This window comes from Paramacrobiotus metropolitanus, unplaced genomic scaffold (genome assembly GCF_019649055.1).
Source record: "Paramacrobiotus metropolitanus isolate TYO unplaced genomic scaffold, Prichtersi_v1.0 Parri_scaffold0000162, whole genome shotgun sequence".
NCBI lineage: Eukaryota > Metazoa > Tardigrada > Eutardigrada > Parachela > Macrobiotidae > Paramacrobiotus > Paramacrobiotus metropolitanus.
The window spans coordinates 27,949-47,993 of record NW_026570382.1 but is presented as its reverse complement, the minus strand read 5'-3'; the positions used below and the strand labels follow the sequence as shown (position 1 = coordinate 47,993).

Genomic DNA, 20,045 nt, shown 5'->3' with positions numbered 1-20,045 from the left:
GGTGATCTACAGGAATCGTATAATTATGGCTTGCAGTTTTGCACTGTTTAAGAAACTATACGATAAGCTAACGAAGTCGTAGTGTCTTTTGCTAAGTGCTTTTTTGCTCCAGTGCACAATAGCGGACTGCCTCAAGCACATGAAGCCACGCAGTATGCACTACTCTCAAGCTCAAATGGCGAGAAATCGGTTGTATGGAGGCGGCTTACTTCCTTCTGAACTTTTTATTGGCAGAACCATCTCACTGCAAGATTCCGGCGGTTGCCACGTTTTATCGCTTGCCAGAATGCAAAGTGGCAACTGCCATTGCCGGTGGCATTTGCCAGTGGCAGGTGCCACTGCCACCTTTTATCCCCTGCCGTATAAACAAATGCATCTTTGTAAATACTTGTAGTTACGCGAATTTTGGAGATGTGGAAAGTCTTAAGCAAGCTCGTTATCACATGAGAAAATCCAGCTGAAGATACTGTGTCCGGAGATCCGGAGAGGTACAATCATTTTCAGTTTTCTTGGCTCCAAAATTATACGTGGTGTGTTGCAGAATATTAAGTAATAAACGGTGCGACCAGGCTTATAGGGATCATCTGCGCTTATAGAGTGTCCTCTGATAACAAGTGGAAATTCTAAAATACTGTTTATTACATCCAAATGGTGTGAAACGTGTTCCAACAATCCGAGCAATAAGCATAGAACATTGTAATTGCGTACGGAAGTATAGACAATATTATTGCATGCGGAAGCAGTTAACAAGATAAGTCAAAACACTGCGTGTTGTAAGCGAACGGTGCATCGGTGCCGACAGGCACTTTGGGAAGATTCGCAAATGTTAACGGCCGAGAGCAGTCCACATTCAGGTAGTGACGAAACTCTCCGGCCACACCAAACCCACTGGTGAGAAAGTTCCCAATAATGGCCACCTCGCCTTCGCTTCGGCCTTTGAGAAGATACGGCTTTCTTTTGAGGAAGTTTCTTAGGTTTCTTAGGTTTTGCGCAACTTCCACTGTAGGTACAAAGTGGGCCAAGTCATAAAACTTTTAAAACTTTTAAAACTTTTAAAACTTTTAAAACTTTTAAAAAAACTTTTAAAACTTTTAAAACTTTTAAAACTTTTAAAACTTTTAAAACTTTTAAAACTTTTAAAACTTTTAAAACTTTTAAAACTTTTAAAACTTTTAAAAATAAAATTAATAATATATAGTTTTGACACTGATTTTTCGAAAAGTGGTTTTAAGGTTTTAGCAGTTTTTAATTAAAAAATTAATAATATATAGTTTTGACAGTGATTTTTCCAAAAGCGGTTTTAAGGTTTTAGCAGTTTTTAATATAAAATCAATAATATATAGTTTTGACAGTGATTTTTCAAAAAGCGGTTTTAAGGTTTTAGCAGTTTTTAAAAATAAAATTAATAATATATAGTTTTGACAGTGATTTTTCGAAAAGTGGTTTTAAGGTTTTAGCAGTTTTAAAAATAAAATTAATGATATATAGTTTTGACAGTGATTTTTCAAAAGCGGTTTTAAGGTTTTAGCAGTTTTAATATAAAATTAATAATATATAGTTTTGACAGTGATTTTTCAAAAGCGGTTTTAAGGTTTTAGCAGTTTTAATATAAAATTAATAACATAGTTTTGACAGTGATTTTTTCGAAAAGTGGTTTTAAGGTTTTAGCAGTTTTTAATATAAAATTAATAACATATAGTTTTGACAGTGATTTTTCAAAAGCGGTTTTAAGGTTTTAGCAGTTTTTAAAAATAAAATGAATAATATATAGTTTTGACAGTGATTTTTCAAAAAGCGGTTTTAAGGTTTTAGCAGTTTTTAAAAATAAAATTAATAATATATAGTTTTGACAGTGATTTTTCGAAAAGTGGTTTTAAGGTTTTAGCAGTTTTTAAAAATAAAATTAATAATATATAGTTTTGACAGTGATTTTTCGAAAAGTGGTTTTAAGGTTTTAGCAGTTTTTAAAAATAAAATTAATAATATATAGTTTTGACAGTGATTTTCCGAAAAGTGGTTTTAAGGTTTTAGCAGTTTTTAAAAATAAAATTAATAATATATAGTTTTGACAGTGATTTTTCGAAAAGTGGTTTTAAGGTTTTAGCAGTTTTTAATATAAAATTAATAACATATAGTTTTGACAGTGATTTTTCAAAAAGCGGTTTTAAGGTTGTAGCAGTTTTTAATATAAAATTAATAACATATAGTTTTGACAGTGATTTTTCGAAAAGTGGTTTTAAGGTTTTAGCAGTTTTTAATATAAAATGAATAATATATAGTTTTGACAGTGATTTTTCAAAAAGCGGTTTTAAGGTTTTAGCAGTTTTTAAAAATAAAATTAATAATATATAGTTTTGACAGCGATTTTTCGAAAAGTGGTTTTAAGGTTTTAGCAGTTTTTAAAAATAAAATTAATAATATATAGTTTTGAGAGTGATGTTTCAAAAACCGGTTTTAAGGTTTTAGCAGTTTTTAAAAACAAAATTAATAAAATATTGTTTTGGCAGTGATTTTTCGAATAGTGGTTTTAAGGTTTTAGCAGTTTTTAAAAAAATAAAATTAATAATTCATAGTTTTGACAGTGATTTTTCAAAAAGCGGTTTTAAGGTTTTAGGAGTTTTTAAAAATAAAGTTAATAATATATAGTTTTGACAGTGATTTTTCGAAAATTGGTTATAAGGTTTTAGCAGTTTTTAATATAAAATTAATAATATATAGTTTTGACAGTGATTTTTCAAAAAGCGGTTTTAAGGTTTTAGCAGTTTCTAATATAAAATGAATAATATATAGTTTTGACAGTGATTTTTCAAAACGCGCATTTAATGTTTTAGCAGTTTTTAAAAATAAAATTAATAATATATAGTTTTGACAGTGATTTTTCGAAAAGTGGTTTTAAGGTTTTAGCAGTTTTTAAAAATAAAATTAATAATATATAGTTTTGACAGTGATGTTTCAAAAAGCGGTTTTAAGGTTTTAGCAGTTTTTAAAAAAATAAAATTAATAATACATGGTTTTGACAGCGATTTTTCAAAAAGCGGTTTTAAGGTTTTGGGAGTTTTTAAAAATAAAATTAATAATATATAGTTTTGTCAGTGATGTTTCAAAAAATCGGTTTTAAGGTTTTAGCAGTTTTTAAAAACAAAATTAATAAAATATAGTTTTGGCAGTGATTTTTCGAAAAGTGGTTTTAAGGTTTTAGCAGTTTTTAAAAAAATGAAATTAATAATACATAGTTTTGACAGTGATTTTTCAAAAAGCGGTTATAAGGTTTTAGCAGTTTTTAATATAAAATTAATAATATATAGTTTTGACAGTGATTTTTCAAAAAGCGGTTTTAAGGTTTTAGCAGTTTCTAATATAAAATGAATAATATATAGTTTTGACAGTGATTTTTCAAAAAGCGGTTTTAATGTTTTAGCAGTTTTTAATAAAAAATTAATGATATTCGGTTTTGACAGATATTTATTAGACATTGGTTTAAAGGTTTTTAATAATAAATGTTAATATAATTTTTAATAATAATAACAGTTTCTAATAATAAATGCATAACTTGACTGTGATTTTTCGATAAGAGGTTTGAGGTTCTAACAATTTTTATTAATGAGACTATTAATATATATACTTGTTGTTTTTGACATTAATGCGGAAAATCAGTCTGGCTCACAGGTCAGCACACAGCTCCCGGCTTTCTTTGTCGGCAGATTTGTGCAACATTTGAAGGTTCGTTTCTAACCATAAGGTGAAATATTCTATAGAAGTAGTGTAAGTTTATTGGTTGTTTGATTTTGCTCCGATACCTTATCGAAAACTTGCTGGAGTGCATTTCGTCAAAAGTATGGCTTCGCATCTGCTTTCCGCAGTTTTTAGTTTTTATTTTACAAAATGAGGAATAAAGAAAATTTTTTTATGAATAATGTTTTCCATATGCATTCTCGTTTTTCATCAAGCATTCTAAATATGCTGAACTCCGAGTGCATGCCAGTTATTCAACAGTCCGAGTTAGAACTACTCGTACAATATGTCTCAAAAGAAAAGGTATTACAATGGCATACTGTGTTGTCGGGTCAACTTGGCACCATTTTTACAATGAGTCTTATCCGCTTAACGTATAAGTAGGTATAACTCACTGTATCAAAAGGTGCCAAGTTGACTCGATAACACAATGCTATCCTAAAGGCTAAAGCAAAGCAAGTACTCGTACACCTGTTCACTAATGTCATCCAGTATACGAGTTTGCAGTTTGCTCAGTGGACAGTGTTGATAGCTCATGGTCAGTTTGTGATTTTGTGGAAAGAAACAACAACAGCCCAATTTCGAGTTGCTCATGAAAATTAAAATCAACTGCTATTGCAGTTAGCTGTATTTTATTTCTTCAAAAAATTTAGTTACCGGTGCCACCGAGCCGGTTCCGGCAACGCTAGCTCCGGTACAGCATTCATACTATATACTGTAACCTAGAAAATACTAGCAATTTCTGCGATCTGAAACGTTAAGTAATAATCGTAAGCACTGTAAGGAAGTAAGTACTAAAATATGGTTGTAATTTTGTGTTTAGCACTGTTTGCTAACATAGTGAACTTCAATGGCCGACTTAATTTAAATCAAATTATAATGTTCGAATATGAGTATAAGAAAATTTTGTTTAAATACAACTGCCTACTCCGTAAGAAATTAAAATTTAAGTAGTCTAGAAAAACTCTAGTTGCGGTTTTATTTTCATGATGCAGCAGGCTGCAACTAACTGTAAGTTTAACTGGTGAGCGGGAGCTAGGTAGTTGCCATTTCAATACCAGGTTTGAATTATTTAAGGTTTCGAGGGAATGATTTGCAATCGATATCAAAATATCTGCTATCGAATTTCACGCGAATCAGATGTGCGGAGTAAGCTTTTTCGCTTCTTGGCCAGACACGGCCACTTATACGAATGTACGGACTATTTTATAATATTAGTAAATAGCATTATCGCATATCGTGGCAACATCCGAGCGAGCTGGAGCAGCGGCGGCAAAGGCTGAACAGGATAAGGTAACCAAGTACCAGAACATCACCCCGGACTACCTGTTCAGCGCTTTGGGCTTTGAAACGCTAGGACCAAACGGACCGGAAGCTTCACGTCTGCTGACGGAAGTGGGTAGAAAGGTACGGCAAGAAACAGGCGAGGCAAGAGCATCGGAATACCTGCGCCAGCGTATCAGCATAGAAATCCAGCGCGGGAACGCGGCCTCCGTTCAGGGAACAGCTCCACCGGGAGCAAATTTAGATCAGTTGTTCTCTGTTCTTAGACCTCCCGAGGCTGTTTTCTGCTGATTGAGTGTACTGCGTTGTGATGTTAACTGTTGTGTATAAGCTAAATGTACAAGGAAAATTCATCATCATGTAAAAATATTAGTAAATATTACTAGAACGGTAAAACCTATACGTAGTTAAAAATCGCTTTTCAAAACTATATATTAATAATTCTATTATTAAAACCTGCCAAAATCTTAAAACCGCTTTTTGAAAAATCATTGTCAAACCTACATGTATATATTAATAAAGGTGAGACTATAGGCACCGTTTCACCCCGTTTGCTAAAGGCACCCCGTTTTGCACCCTGTTTTACTACAGGCACCCTTTTCTGTTAGATAATTCTCACTCCCCGTTCTTTCCGCGGACTATAGGTAGTGAGGCACCAATTTTTAGTTTTTTTCCAGAGCGCTGACTATGATTTTTTTGAAAGTATTTTTGGTTCGCAAAAATGTTTTGACGACCTGATATAATTTGGTCAGGTATTTACATAAAGAGGTGTACTAGGCACTCCATCCGACAGTGGGCCGCTTTCAGATCGTCTGACTACGAATGTTTGGAGCGTATCTCTTTGACAGTTTGACACTGCTTTAAGGCAGATTCGATGCGGAAAAGGTCGAGTAACTTTCCTTATAGTCTCTTTCTTGGATAGCATCTGGGTAGACCCGGTCACTGTCAGATCGTGGATTATCTTCGGATGCGCTACTTATTTCAGAGCTGCCAGACGTTATTATTCAGAGCAGTTTTTGTTGCAGAACTCACATAATTATATTACCAGAGAAAAAAATTCTGGAGCTGGGAGTGCAACTTTCGGCATCCTAAGGTCAAGAAAATTCAAATTTTAAACATAGCATTAACGGACAGACAATATAGGGGTGTGTGTCTACAGCTTTCGCACGCAACGGGGTGCAGAGATTGATTAATCAAAAAAAGGTGCCCTTAGTGTGCGGGGTGCAAAAGGGGATGCCTATAGATAACGGGGGTGAAAGGGGGTGCCAATAGCCATTTCCTATTAATAATCTTATTTTTAAAAACTGTTGAAACCTTAAAACCACTTTCCGAAAAATCACTGTCAAAACTATATATTATTAATTTTATTCTTAAAAACTGCTAAAACCTTAAAACCACTTTTCGAAAAATCACTGTCAAAACTATATATTATTAATTTTTATATTAAAAACTGCTAAAACCTTAAAACCACTTTTCGAAAAATCACTGTTAAAACTATATATTATTAATTTTATTTTTAAAAACTGCTAAAGCCGTAAAACCGCTTTTTGAAAAATCACTGTCAAAACTGTATATTATTAATTTTATTTTTAAAAACTGCTAAAACCTTAAAACCGCTTTTTGAAAAATCACTGTCAAAACTATATATTATTAATTTTATATTAAAAACTGCTAAAACCTTAAAACCGCTTTTTGAAAAATCACTGTCAAAACTATATATCATTAATTTTATTTTTAAAAACTGCTAAAACCTTAAAACCACTTTTCGAAAAATCACTGTCAAAACTATATATTATTAATTTTATTTTTAAAAACTGCTAAAGCCGTAAAACCGCTTTTTGAAAAATCACTGTCAAAACTGTATATTATTAATTTTATTTTTAAAAACTGCTAAAACCTTAAAACCGCTTTTTGAAAAATCACTGTCAAAACTATATATTATTAATTTTATATTAAAAACTGCTAAAACCTTAAAACCGCTTTTTGAAAAATCACTGTCAAAACTATATATCATTAATTTTATTTTTAAAAACTGCTAAAGCCGTAAAACCGCTTTTTGAAAAATCACTGTCAAAACTGTATATTATTAATTTTATTTTTAAAAACTGCTAAAACCTTAAAACCGCTTTTTGAAAAATCACTGTCAAAACTATATATTATTCATTTTATTTTTAAAAACTGCTAGAACCGTAAAACCGCTTTTTGAAAAATCACTGTCAAAACTGTATATTATTAATTTTATTTTTAAAAACTGCTAAAACCTTAAAACCGCTTTTTGAAAAATCACTGTCAAAACTATATATTATTAATTTTATATTAAAAACTGCTAAAACCTTAAAACCGCTTTTTGAAAAATCACTGTCAAAACTATATATCATTAATTTTATTTTTAAAAACTGCTAAAACCTTAAAACCACTTTTCGAAAAATCACTGTCAAAACTATATATTATTAATTTTATTTTTAAAAACTGCTAAAACCTTAAAACCGCTTTTTGAAAAATCACTGTCAAAACTATATATTATTAATTTTATATTAAAAACTGCTAAAACCTTAAAACCGCTTTTTGAAAAATCACTGTCAAAACTATATATCATTAATTTTATTTTTAAAAACTGCTAAAGCCGTAAAACCGCTTTTTGAAAAATCACTGTCAAAACTGTATATTATTAATTTTATTTTTAAAAACTGCTAAAACCTTAAAACCGCTTTTTGAAAAATCACTGTCAAAACTATATATTATTAATTTTATTTTTAAAAACTGCTAAAACCGTAAAACCGCTTTTTGAAAAATCACTGTCAAAACTGTATATTATTAATTTTATTTTTAAAAACTGCTAAAACCTTAAAACCGCTTTTTGAAAAATCACTGTCAAAACTATATATTATTAATTTTATATTAAAAACTGCTAAAACCTTAAAACCGCTTTTTGAAAAATCACTGTCAAAACTATATATCATTAATTTTATTTTTAAAAACTGCTAAAACCTTAAAACCACTTTTCGAAAAAATCACTGTCAAAACTATATATTATTAATTTTATTTTTAAAAACTGCTAAAACCTTAAAACCGCTTTTTGAAAAATCACTGTCAAAACTATATATTATTGATTTTATATTAAAAACTGCTAAAACCTTAAAACCGCTTTTGGAAAAATCACTGTCAAAACTATATATTATTAATTTTTTAATTAAAAACTGCTAAAACCTTAAAACCACTTTTCGAAAAATCAGTGTCAAAACTATATATCATTAATTTTATTTTTAAAAACTGCTAAAACCTTAAAACCACTTTTCGAAAAATCACTGTCAAAACTATATATTATTAATTTTATTTTTAAAAACTGCTAAAACCTTAAAACCGCTTTTTGAAAAATCACTGTCAAAACTATATATTATTCATTTTATTTTTAAAACTGCTAAAACCTTAAAACCGCTTTTGAAAAATCACTGTCAAAACTATATGTTATTAATTTTATATTAAAACTGCTAAAACCTTAAAACCACTTTTCGAAAAATCACTGTCAAAACTATATGTTATTAATTTTATATTAAAAACTGCTAAAACCTTAAAACCGCTTTTTGAGAAATCACTGTCAAAACTATATGTTATTAATTTTATATTAAAAACTGCTAAAACCTTAAAACCGCTTTTTGAAAAATCACTGTCAAACCTATATATTATTAATTTTATATTAAAAACTGCTAAAACCTTAAAACCACTTTTTGAAAAATCGCTGTCAAAACTATATATTATTAATTTTATTTTTAAAAACTGCTAAAACCTTAAAACCGCTTTTTGAAAAATCACTGTCAAAACTATATATCATTAATTTTATTTTTAAAAACTGCTAAAACCTTAAAACCACTTTTCGAAAAATCACTGTCAAAACTATATATTATTAATTTTATTTTTAAAAACTGCTAAAACCTTAAAACCGCTTTTTGAAAAATCACTGTCAAAACTATATATTATTGATTTTATATTAAAAACTGCTAAAACCTTAAAACCGCTTTTGGAAAAATCACTGTCAAAACTATATATTATTAATTTTTTAATTAAAAACTGCTAAAACCTTAAAACCACTTTTCGAAAAATCAGTGTCAAAACTATATATCACTAATTTTATTTTTAAAAACTGCTAAAACCTTAAAACCACTTTTCGAAAAATCACTGTCAAAACTATATATTATTAATTTTATTTTTAAAAACTGCTAAAACCTTAAAACCGCTTTTTGAAAAATCACTGTCAAAACTATATATTATTGATTTTATATTAAAAACTGCTAAAACCTTAAAACCACTTTTCGAAAAATCACTGTCAAAACTATATATTATTAATTTTATTTTTAAAAACTGCTAAAACCTTAAAACCACTTTTCGAAAAATCACTGTCAAAACTATATATTATTAATTTTATTTTTAAAAACTGCTAAAACCTTAAAACCGCTTTTTGAAAAATCACTGTCAAAACTATATATTATTCATTTTATTTTTAAAAACTGCTAAAACCTTAAAACCGCTTTTTGAAAAATCACTGTCAAAACTATATGTTATTAATTTTATATTAAAAACTGCTAAAACCTTAAAACCACTTTTCGAAAAATCACTGTCAAAACTATATGTTATTAATTTTATATTAAAAACTGCTAAAACCTTAAAACCGCTTTTTGAAAAATCACTGTCAAAACTATATGTTATTAATTTTATATTAAAAACTGCTAAAACCTTAAAACCGCTTTTTGAAAAATCACTGTCAAAACTATATATTATTCATTTTATTTTTAAAAACTGCTAAAACCTTAAAACCGCTTTTTGAAAAATCACTGTCAAAACTATATATTATTAATTTTATTTTTAAAAACTGCTAAAACTTTAAAACCCCTTTTTGAAAAATCACTGTCAAAACAATATATTATTAATTTTATTTTTAAAAGTTTTAAGAGTTTTAAAAGTTTTAAAACTTGGCCCACTTTGTACCTACCCTCCACTGTAGGTACAAAGTTTTAAAAGTTTTTTTAAAAGTTTTAAAAGTTTTAAAAGTTTTAAAAGTTTTAAAAGTTTTATGACTTGGCCCACTTTGTACCTACAGTGGAAGTTGCGCAGCCATGCGTAGGAGCAGTCGCAGTGCAGTCGTCGCACGCGTTCCACATCGGCATCGTTGTGGATGGTGTAAAAAGACATCGGCCCGGTTTTGTCAGTGTACGCTGACAAATGATAAGAAATGTCGCGTTCTAGCATCAAACTGCGCAGATTAACCAGATCGGTGAAGGTATGCGCCTCGATTTCCGCGATCGATGAGTCTATTGCTTCGAAAATTCGCAGTTGTGGCATATGTGCGAAATCCCTCTTTTTAATGGTCATATTGTAGCAAAACTTCAGTTCCAGTCGGATGAGGCTGGGCAAGAGGCCCACGTTGTAAATCTTGTGTATGGCATCGGGTGTGTTGCAGGCTTTGCGGAACAGCTGTACCACTTGTTGTCGAATGGGCTCAAAGACGTCCGTATGGAGCGCCTCTTCTGCCGAGTGGTCTGCACCAATCAAACCAATGTCGATGGTCACGGTGACAGCGCGGGTAGGGCTTGTGGCGCGAATTTTTTGAGTCGCAGCGACAGCATCGGAACTACCGGAAAGCTTCACAGGAATGTATGTGAAAAACCGCGGGTTAAAGGAAGAGTCGTGACATCGTCGGGTTGCCCAGAACGGATTGTTGCGTTGCAGGTGATTGCCATACACCAAGCATTCTTCTTCGGTTAAAAAGTCCGTTCGAAATGGAAAAGGCGGTCCAGGCGCTACTTGGTCATTTTGTAACGGAATCGGTTGCGGACTGCAGTCTGTTTCAGAACCAGTCGATGTCGTTTTCAATCCTGAAACATTTCGCTAAAGAAAGGCGAAAACGGCTGGATATGTCTAATTTCGTACAGACATACAGATATGTCTAATTTCGTACTCACCGTTAGCCGCAGCTGCAAAAAGAAATAACAACCAAGAATTCATAGTGGCTTATTGAAAAAGCATTAGAATAAAATAAAGACCTGTTTATTAAACTGCATTGAACGGGCAATATGCTAAGGTTGCTTAAGTTTACTGAATCATCAGTTCTTATGTACAGAGTACCTGTAGTTACAGTTACACTGGTCGTTTGGAAAAATTCAGGTTTGTTCATCTGAATTCTTATCATCTGAGAAATCCATCTGCGGGCTGGGTTTCACATTAAAAGATACAATCATCTCTCTGCAGTTCTTGGGGTGTTGTAAGATGTTAAGTAATGACCGGCACGAACAGAAGTAGATCAGATGCAGTAAAAACAGTCGAAATAAAATTTCAAACTATTAGGCATTTCCATTCAATAAGCGTAAGCACAACATAACAAACGCTGTCAGGGCATTTTTAGGCCATTATACTGTGGTACAGTTGCCCTAATGTTGACGCATACAAACCACGCCACAACGTGCCAAACAAATTTATACTTCCTCATTAAATTTAATACATTTACATCAGATTTATGTCAGGAGAGAACGGAAGTCATTGTTTGTGCTGTGATTTACCTTTATTTAAGGGAAGTTTTCTTCGCGCCAGCGATGAGAACCTTCGCCACTGGTTAATTTCACTGAAGGGCAAACTTTAACAAAACTTAAGAGTTGAAATTGTCAAATTTTGACAATTTTTTGCAGATGCACCGCTGCCGTGCTGTACCCCGCAAGACGGTACAAAAACTTCAGGAAAACATTGGGCTAGTCGTTAAAAAAAAACAAAAACAACTTCCAGCAAGCAACTTGCAGCACATTAGAAAAATGCGTTTTCAAATGTACAATAACATCCTACAGGCAGATGTACAGCTTGCGGTTGTTAACTTTTTTATGCAACCACCATGCGCTGGAGCGTCTGTATTAATTTTATTTTTACGGGAGTAGTATAATGTGATGATGTCGACTGCTAATGTGATGATGTCATTCTCTGGCTTTCTTAGATTTCGGTCTTGAATTAAAGAGGATCTGATCTGACCCGTAGTCGGTATTTCTGGTGGTTCTGTCTCCTAGTTCTAATAGAATGTAAGGAAATAGGGACCCCTTTATCCAACTACGCTACAACCACAACAAACCGTAACTTTAAATTAATGTTATAAAAATAACAGTACAGTTTAAATGGTATACCGAGATTAGCAAAAGTACCGACCCGTAAACGCGAAAACCATTAAATGGGGAAATTAGTGGTCGGCCTTTTACTGTTCTGTTACTGTACAAACCAGGCTTACGCAAATAAACCAAAACAGATACTATACAAGTACAATTCAACTTTATGTGCCAAACTTCCGATATCGATATACACATTCATGGTCGTCGTCAGCTCGAAAGGATTGTGGCTTGCGGGTTTATCGTTTCTTTGTTGTATTATTGGTTCGCGACAGGGATTTGGAGTTCTGCGAACTATATGCAGTTCTTGCCAGCATTAGGTGACAACAGACTTTCTGCAGTCGAGTCCGGTATTCCTTTCCGACTAAAAAAAATATAACCTGCAATAAAACCATTCGATAAAATCAATTTATAACCTTAAACTAAATATATGTAAATCATAACTCACAATATATACAAAAAGAAAAAATCAATATTTGCAAATAAATCAATAATGATTAACAGTAACCGAAACAATAAGAAATACTTCGTATGCGTTTAAGAATATTAATATAAATCTCTAGATACTTACCGGCGTCCCGATATACCCGGAATTATACACCACCCGCATCCACAACTGCAGAGGCGGATTGTCGGCGTACACTTGCCGGTAGAAGACGGTAATGACGATATGCGGTAAGTAACATGCCAAATACCACAGCGACGACCCAAACAACATCTTAGCCGCGGTCATCCGGCGATTGCGCTTCAGTTCAAACGTCTGATCGTACGCTCCATCGGCCGCTACATTTACCCGGCACTTATTGAATCTTTCCTTTAACTGCGACAGCAGCACCACCAGATAACAAACAATTGTCCCGGATATTGGGAAATAAATTCCGAAGGAACTATTGGCTTGGAATATGCGCCCATTAACCGGCGTCATCGGGACCAGGGTGCAGATATTCCACGGCGCGCTTAGAGAGATCCTCCAGCCGGCATCAATCGCCACCGGTAATGTCCACGCTGTCATAATTATCCATCCGGTTAAAATAGCTCCGATGGTGGCGTATCGGTTGTTGAGCTTAGCGAAATGCAGCGGAAATACGATGGCGATGCAACGGTTAACGGATAGGAGAAACGAAGCCCACTGTTCCGCGCCGGCGACAATAATGTAAAAAACGTAGAAATTTCGGCAGTTTACTAGAGATAGGGCTAACGAGGGGAAATACACGGTGACAGACAGAGTGGGATGGATGATGGAGACGATTATCAGTTCCAGGACGAGCATATGAAGAATCTGTAGGCTGGAATGTGAGGGGCGACCGCGGCGGTACAGAATAGCGCTGATCAGCAGAATGATTAGCACGGATGTTAAACATTCGATAAAGGTGGTCACCATGAACCACGCTGTTAGGTGGACGGCAGCGGTGCCGCTGATTTCGATGGCGGGTGGCGCGATGGTCGAGTTAATGCTGATGTTGTACAGTGTTGTATTAAAACTTCTCAACATGTTAACAAGTCCCGGCCCAGATAATACTGAGCGTAAGGGTAACAGACAGATGCCAAATTAGTACTAACAGCGGTGTAATATAAAAATGCTTGTGTGACCTTTTCTTTATCCGTGAAAGGCACGTTTTAGTAAGAAAGGGATTTTTAATGTTTGGTGCCAACGTTGTCGAATGCATCTATGTAACGCATGGTATATATAGGGGGAAAAATGGGTCTAGCCGAACCAATCCCTTGTACTTCTGATGTAAGCCAGCTGGTGGTTTACGTTGTGGCTTGACAGTGTTTTATGTAAAGCGCTGCTAATAAGATTGCAGGTACTGGTAACAGGTAAGCAGCACTGCGGCACTGACGGTACATGTGGTATTAGCTGCACCAGGCAGATCCGGGCTATAATACAGTTTTAGCCTGTTTACCTGCAGTTGTACGAGTAGCCTTAATAGCAGCGCTTTACATAAAACGCTGTGCAGCCACAACGTAAACCACCAGCTGGCTTACATCAGAAGTACAAGGGATTGGTTCGGCTAGACACATTTTCCCCCCTATATATGCTTCTCTATATTATACGGTGTAAAAAATGCATCACTGCCCTTTCCACACGGTGACATTGGGAGTTATTCAAAAGGTCATTAATAATTCGCCGCCGTGGGAATTGGCAACGCATTCAGCCCATCGCAAGCCCATAAAACTGTAATGCGTCTTGCTGTATCTGTAGCAAAATCAACAATCGCGTGCAAATAGAATGCGCACACTGGGAATTATCCTAATAGACTATTCCCGTGTCGGCCGTGTGTCATTCGTGGAATTTCAGACTTTGATAAGGGAAATAGGCGCCGATTTAACGCTTCAAAGATCCCTATGGTTGATTAATTAGAAAACCGCATCGTGTAGTGTTCTTTGGCGGTGATGCCGGGAACTCGATGTGAGCTCTCGCTGTGTATTGCCAATCGAGGTGGAAAATAAGTCTTTTTCATTTTTACCAGCTAGTGACCGTAAACCGGTAGGGTAGAGCATGTTGCTATGTAATCCTTTACACTGTAATAAGTGAAAAAGCTCCTCTCGAAATAATAGGCAATAGAGACCGAGAACCGCACCCAGCTCGTGCACGTCATAGCATTGTGATTGGATTCGATGTTTTCCTGCATTTCCGGTAGAATTGGCAAGTGCAGGCTTCACGTTTTATTTTGCAGCACTACGTGCAACCATATAAGTGGCGCTAAAAATGCACATCACATGCCGTGTAATTATTGTTGTGTCTATACGGTACTATTTTGGGACTTATTAAAAACGCACAGCAATACCGTAAAAGCGCACACAGTGGCCGGATTCACTCTAGTGACATTTTGCAGAAATTAAGCACTGTATAACAAAAAGTCAGAAATGTTATCAACGTTCACCAAATAAATCCATATTAAAATGAAAACGACATGAAATACAGAGATACGTATGAAATACAGTATACATATACGACATGAAATATAAATTATCCATAGCACGTTTGCCCAGCTGACGGCTTATAGCAGGTATTGCCACACACACTGTAGCCGAAACCGCACACTATCCCGTTCGTGCAGGTTTCGCCGTTGGATGGCTTATAGCAGGTCGTTCCACACCGTTGATATCCGAACCCGCAAATGACCCCATTGGAACAGGTCTGCCCATCGGATGGCTTGTAGCACGTCGATCCACAGCGCTGGTAGCCGAAACCACATACTACCCCGTCACTGCAGCTCTCTCCGTTGGATGGTCGGTAACACGTGCGTCCACACGCACTGTAACCGAATCCGCAAACCAAGCCGCCCGTGAAACACTGCTCCCCGGCGGACGGTCGGTAGCAGGCGACATTGTTGCAGCTTGTGTAGCCAAATCCGCAGACTAACGCTTGGGCTGTAAAAAAGGTCACCAGCGTATACAAAAACAATGAATTTCCGTACAAACTTTCGGTCGATACTTGATCTTTAATTATGCACAGGTTAAAGATATAATTACATGCCAGTGACCTTTACCTTGCGAAATGAAAGCGCAGATTAGCAACACTGATGCGACATACATGTCGAATGATAAAGGCATTGTTCTTCTGTATAGGAAGTACAACAAAATGATTAATTAATTTACAAGACTTCCGTTTATCAATTGGTTAATTTATGTTATGTATACTGCGCTCTGTTAGGCAACACGCCGGTGTTTATATACAGAATTCTAGAGACAGGTGTGAGAATCAACAAATGCCGCTGCAGTTACGAATTATTGATGTTTACACTAATATTATAACGTATCGCTACTTCGGGATGACCATCATGATTCACAACAATGTACTGCATATTGCCGGAAGTGGGCGCCTTGTTTTCTTGCTACTATTCATCACAAACCATTGTCGTATGTAGTAAGTGCCGCGAAACGCTGATAAAGCGGAACCGAAACTAAATCATAAACCGGTAAGTAAAGTAAGCATTTCCGGAAGAATACCGAAGGGTTCATCGCGCTTATGCACGTTTAATGACAACCATGTAAATATCGTTCGATACATTTTTATGTCCTGAAACTGTATCAATCGCGAAATGGATACATTTTCATGGAGACATCCAATGCAAAATGGATGCTACATTTTTATGGGCGCTTAAACAACAAAATATAAATATACAGTAGTGATAATTTTTTTTGGTTTGCACTCGTATGTAAATCTTTGCAAGGTTTTTTCGATATGCAGTACTCTGTAGCATAGAAATGTAGGCACATACAAGTGAAGAAAGCCATAATATACAAACGAAAAAGTACGCGAATATTATAAATAATGTTCATCATCGTGTACTACGTATATTACGAGTGTTATGAAATATAGAAACTGTGACACAAATCAAAAATTTTCCAATACTTTTTTGATCGTACTTTTCATACAATAAACAAATAACTAAATAAAAGGAACAAGAGCGTCAAAACTCAAACAAATTTATTTTAATGTGGGCTTTCCCTTTATCCGGCGTAGCAAAGCCAGGCTGCGTATTTTCTTGGCTATCTCTTCCGGTGGATCAGGGAAGTCGCAATCCGGCTTGCTATCAACGAAGGTCTGCAAGGGGATGTCTTCGGCACTAATGCAGTACGGCGTAAAAACAGAATTAACCGCCCGGTCAATATTCAGCCGCTCGTTATACGACAGCCTGCTGGGACGCGTGCGGGTGCTGACCAGGACGATGGGCTGTTCACATAACCCAGTTTTACGGCTGGGCCGGGCGCAACCATAGGCGATGGCGATGGATGTGTAGTCGCTCAGAACCTCCACGACGTTCACTGGAACTACACATGCATAATTTACTGTATTAATATGATGTATAATTTACCGGCGTACAACCATTTAAAACCATTTACTGCCGTTAAAATTATTTTCAACTAAAACACCAAGCTGTTTTATGGCAGATTAAAAATTATATCTTAATGTCTTAATAATTTGAATTAAGTTAATTTTACTTTACAAAGAAAATAGTTTTGACTTTTAGGAAGTACTGAAAATATTTTGTAATAATTCTTATTCTTTTATCTTATGTATTTCCGACATGTTAATTAAGACAAGTATTTTGCTTACTCGGTGCATAGCCGGTGTCGGACAAATATAAGTCTCCCAGTTGGGTTCCATCCGTTCCGAAACTGCCCACCCAGTAGCCGTAGTGACAGTCGCCCGTTGGCGAGTGATAATTGGAGAACCCAAACCACATATACTCGGCGCTCGTCTCCGTCAGCGGCACCACCGTCCGGGTGATGCTGTGTACAAAAAAGCGGCCATTTATTGTGTGGGTTCCCGCTGGTGCGATGCGGCGATAGCTGTACCACAATCCGTACGTCTAACAAATAAAACAAATTACATCTGGGTTCCCCGGTTATGACAAAAGTAAAGGAAATTTGAAAATTTGGTAAACAGAAAAACATAATTATCAATACAACAGAATTCGAATATCAGTGTAATTTAAAATAGAAAAAGCCTGATCAACAAGAAAATTAGAGAAAGTATGATTAAAGATAAAATTAATCTTTATTATTCTACAGCTGCCAGAACACGCATCAATAAGCCGACGCAAATTTACACTAACAAGAATGAAGTATGGTCAAAATCATTAACACAAAAACATCCAAAATCGAGAGAATTTGTGCCGTGTATACCTTGTTCGGCTCATGCAGATAGGTGGAGGATGGCATAGTATTGGGAAATCCACATGGCTGTGCCGAGTATTGACCGTAGGCTAATTCCGGCGAGGGTGGATATATGGGAGCATCCAGATTGTCCGGATTGTAAATGGTGGACGCTTTCGCATATATCAAGGTGAATGCTGTAAAAAGTTGCAAGTGCATCAGTTGAAACTTTATAAGAAGCTGAATGTTTTTATTACTCGTACGTAGTCGAATGCTTAATAAGTATTTAATTTGTCGACTTACCGAATAACAGTAATAAAACTTGTATCATGTTGTGATAAGAGCTATAAATAACTTTAAACTAAACTGTAATCATCAGATCAACGTTGTACAGTTCTGTAACACTTACAAAATTTACACTCGCTTAGTACGAATTTACCAAAATGTTGTACATGGTTGATTTAAATTTTGTTACTGACTTTTATTGCAACACAGATACCCGGGATAAACCGCGTTTACCGTTAGCTGTACATACAGCTGCAACGTTCGAATGTATTTAATTGTAGAACCACAAGTTCAATGTCAAAATTGCCAGCATACTACAGCATGCCTGGTTCAGCTTCCGTTACGCTACAGATTTTTAGGGCAACTTTGGGGAAAAAAGTCCAACAATGGTAGCGACTCGTGCGTTGTCCCAGTATAAATACTTAACGTACTTTCGTTAAATCACGAAGACATCCATTACTCGTGCAAGGAGCATTCATGGTGTACAGTGTTTATATCAGATCAATATGTAGCGCCAAACTAATGCTACATACAGAGTACAAGTACAACCTTTAACCTTCCATACACATGCTGCAAGGCCTTATTATTTATATGTTTTAATGCTTAATGATATGGTCACGTGCATGCTGGAATTAGTATGCTGGATCGGTCAAGGGCGCGTCGAAAATTTAAATCAGTGTTAAACCTCAATATCTGACTGAAAAAAATTAACAAGTTTTATTTTTTTATCTTAAGTCGAACAAATTTTGGCCGGTAGCCATGGCTGTCACCAAGGAAGGCATTTTGGAAACAATTTCAACCACATTATCCATAATTTTATGTCCTTACCAAGCGAACACAAAGGTTTAGCCATAAAAAAGCTTGAAACCTACCGGAAACTAAGCGCATGTTCTTTGACTTCGCAACGATACGGCATACGTGCGGAATAAGTGCAATGTACAAGCTTGTCCCGTAATTTCCATCGTAAAGGTACAGCTAGCGCGAAATTTGCGCTTGAAACGATGGCCACGTCACTACGCTTATCTGATTGCCTAAATCCGCTCCGTAGTTAGATTGTCCATTACCACACCGACTGTTTCTTAGCCACCTTACGCCAAGCAGTTACTGTTATTCTCATTGAATTATATGGCGTGTACCAAGCCACCAGCCAGCCAAATGCATGTTACGTGTTTAAACAGTGTGGCGTGGCGCGCCGTAGTACGGATTTACGCGCAACACGTAAATTTGTAATGTTCGCTGTTCTGATGCGATGGAAATTACGGGACAAGCTTGTAATGCTAAAAAAAAGTTGAAATCAGCCAGTCGGTCACGAAGTTCAAAAAAGAAAGCAAATCAGGAACCAGTGTCCCGGCGCTGGGTTCAAACATACGGTAGAAGCTTTTATTTGTGCATTTTATAAAATATTTGTGTAATTTTGACGCATCGGTATATGCAGTATATGTTTGAACAGCTTGCAAAATACTTTTGCATATCTTTATTTGAATCTCCAACACCTTCTCCGCAACATATCAGCGCGCTTCATTTGCGATACTTATTCAACGACTTCTGCCAACAATACGGGATATTCCTTGTCTGCCATTGCATCACTAATACTAGGATTAAATTATTGTAAACATGCCTTGCACACTGTGCTGGAAAACATTTTTTGGCAGTTTGGACTGGGATGTTAATATGTAGGTTACACGTGTTTTTTGTGTTTTTGAAAATCGTAAATTTATGTAAATCTCGTTTGGCAATAATCATGTTTCAGATACACATAGTATCCATGCCCAAAGAAATTATACTTCATATGCGCAATCAAATTACCGCTATTCGCGTCTACGGTGTGGCTTTCCCAACACGATTCCTCCCTGGGAGAGGTATCATAAACCGCAAGATGTACGCTTTTAGAAAACTGAACAGAATGTCACTGCTTAATAAATGTTTATTAACAGCGGTAAATACTAAAACAGTTTAGCAGTTTTAACGGTAAATATACTGAAATTTTATTACTTCTACATAAAT

General features: G+C 35.1%; 4 protein-coding genes across 8 annotated transcripts; all 4 read right to left on the bottom strand.

Annotated features, from left to right (window-relative positions):
• Positions 1-644: 644 nt before the first annotated feature.
• Positions 645-11,160, bottom strand: LOC129600036 (uncharacterized). Of its 4 annotated transcripts, none has more exons than XM_055498423.1 (3): positions 10,971-11,160; positions 10,103-10,883; positions 645-1,000 (listed from the first exon to the last, which is right to left on the bottom strand). In XM_055498423.1, the coding sequence occupies exons 1-3, from the start codon at positions 11,011-11,013 to the stop codon at positions 757-759; spliced, it is 1,068 nt and encodes a 355-aa protein (XP_055354398.1). In that variant the 5' UTR covers positions 11,014-11,160; the 3' UTR covers positions 645-756. The 4 variants fall into 4 exon arrangements, with proteins under 4 accessions (XP_055354398.1, XP_055354400.1, XP_055354397.1 ...); XM_055498425.1 differs by having other exon boundaries at positions 645-954; XM_055498422.1 differs by having other exon boundaries at positions 10,107-10,883.
• A 1,305-nt stretch (positions 11,161-12,465) lies between these two features.
• LOC129600066 (uncharacterized) lies at positions 12,466-13,641 on the bottom strand. Its single transcript, XM_055498457.1, has 2 exons — positions 12,721-13,641; positions 12,466-12,513 (listed from the first exon to the last, which is right to left on the bottom strand). Exons 1-2 carry the CDS (start codon positions 13,639-13,641, stop codon positions 12,466-12,468), a joined length of 969 nt encoding a protein of 322 aa, XP_055354432.1.
• Positions 13,642-14,808: 1,167 nt separating this feature from the next.
• LOC129600054 (uncharacterized) lies at positions 14,809-15,838 on the bottom strand. The gene is made up of 2 exons (XM_055498446.1): positions 15,644-15,838; positions 14,809-15,524 (listed from the first exon to the last, which is right to left on the bottom strand). Exons 1-2 carry the CDS (start codon positions 15,705-15,707, stop codon positions 15,121-15,123), a joined length of 468 nt encoding a protein of 155 aa, XP_055354421.1. The 5' UTR covers positions 15,708-15,838; the 3' UTR covers positions 14,809-15,120.
• Positions 15,839-16,345: 507 nt separating this feature from the next.
• On the bottom strand, positions 16,346-18,251 carry LOC129600063 (uncharacterized). Of its 2 annotated transcripts, none has more exons than XM_055498454.1 (4): positions 18,060-18,251; positions 17,787-17,953; positions 17,215-17,470; positions 16,346-16,928 (listed from the first exon to the last, which is right to left on the bottom strand). In XM_055498454.1, exons 1-4 carry the CDS (start codon positions 18,085-18,087, stop codon positions 16,585-16,587), a joined length of 795 nt encoding a protein of 264 aa, XP_055354429.1. In that variant the 5' UTR covers positions 18,088-18,251; the 3' UTR covers positions 16,346-16,584. The 2 variants fall into 2 exon arrangements, with proteins under 2 accessions (XP_055354429.1, XP_055354430.1); XM_055498455.1 differs by having other exon boundaries at positions 16,346-16,922.
• Between the last annotated feature and the right edge of the window lie 1,794 nt (positions 18,252-20,045).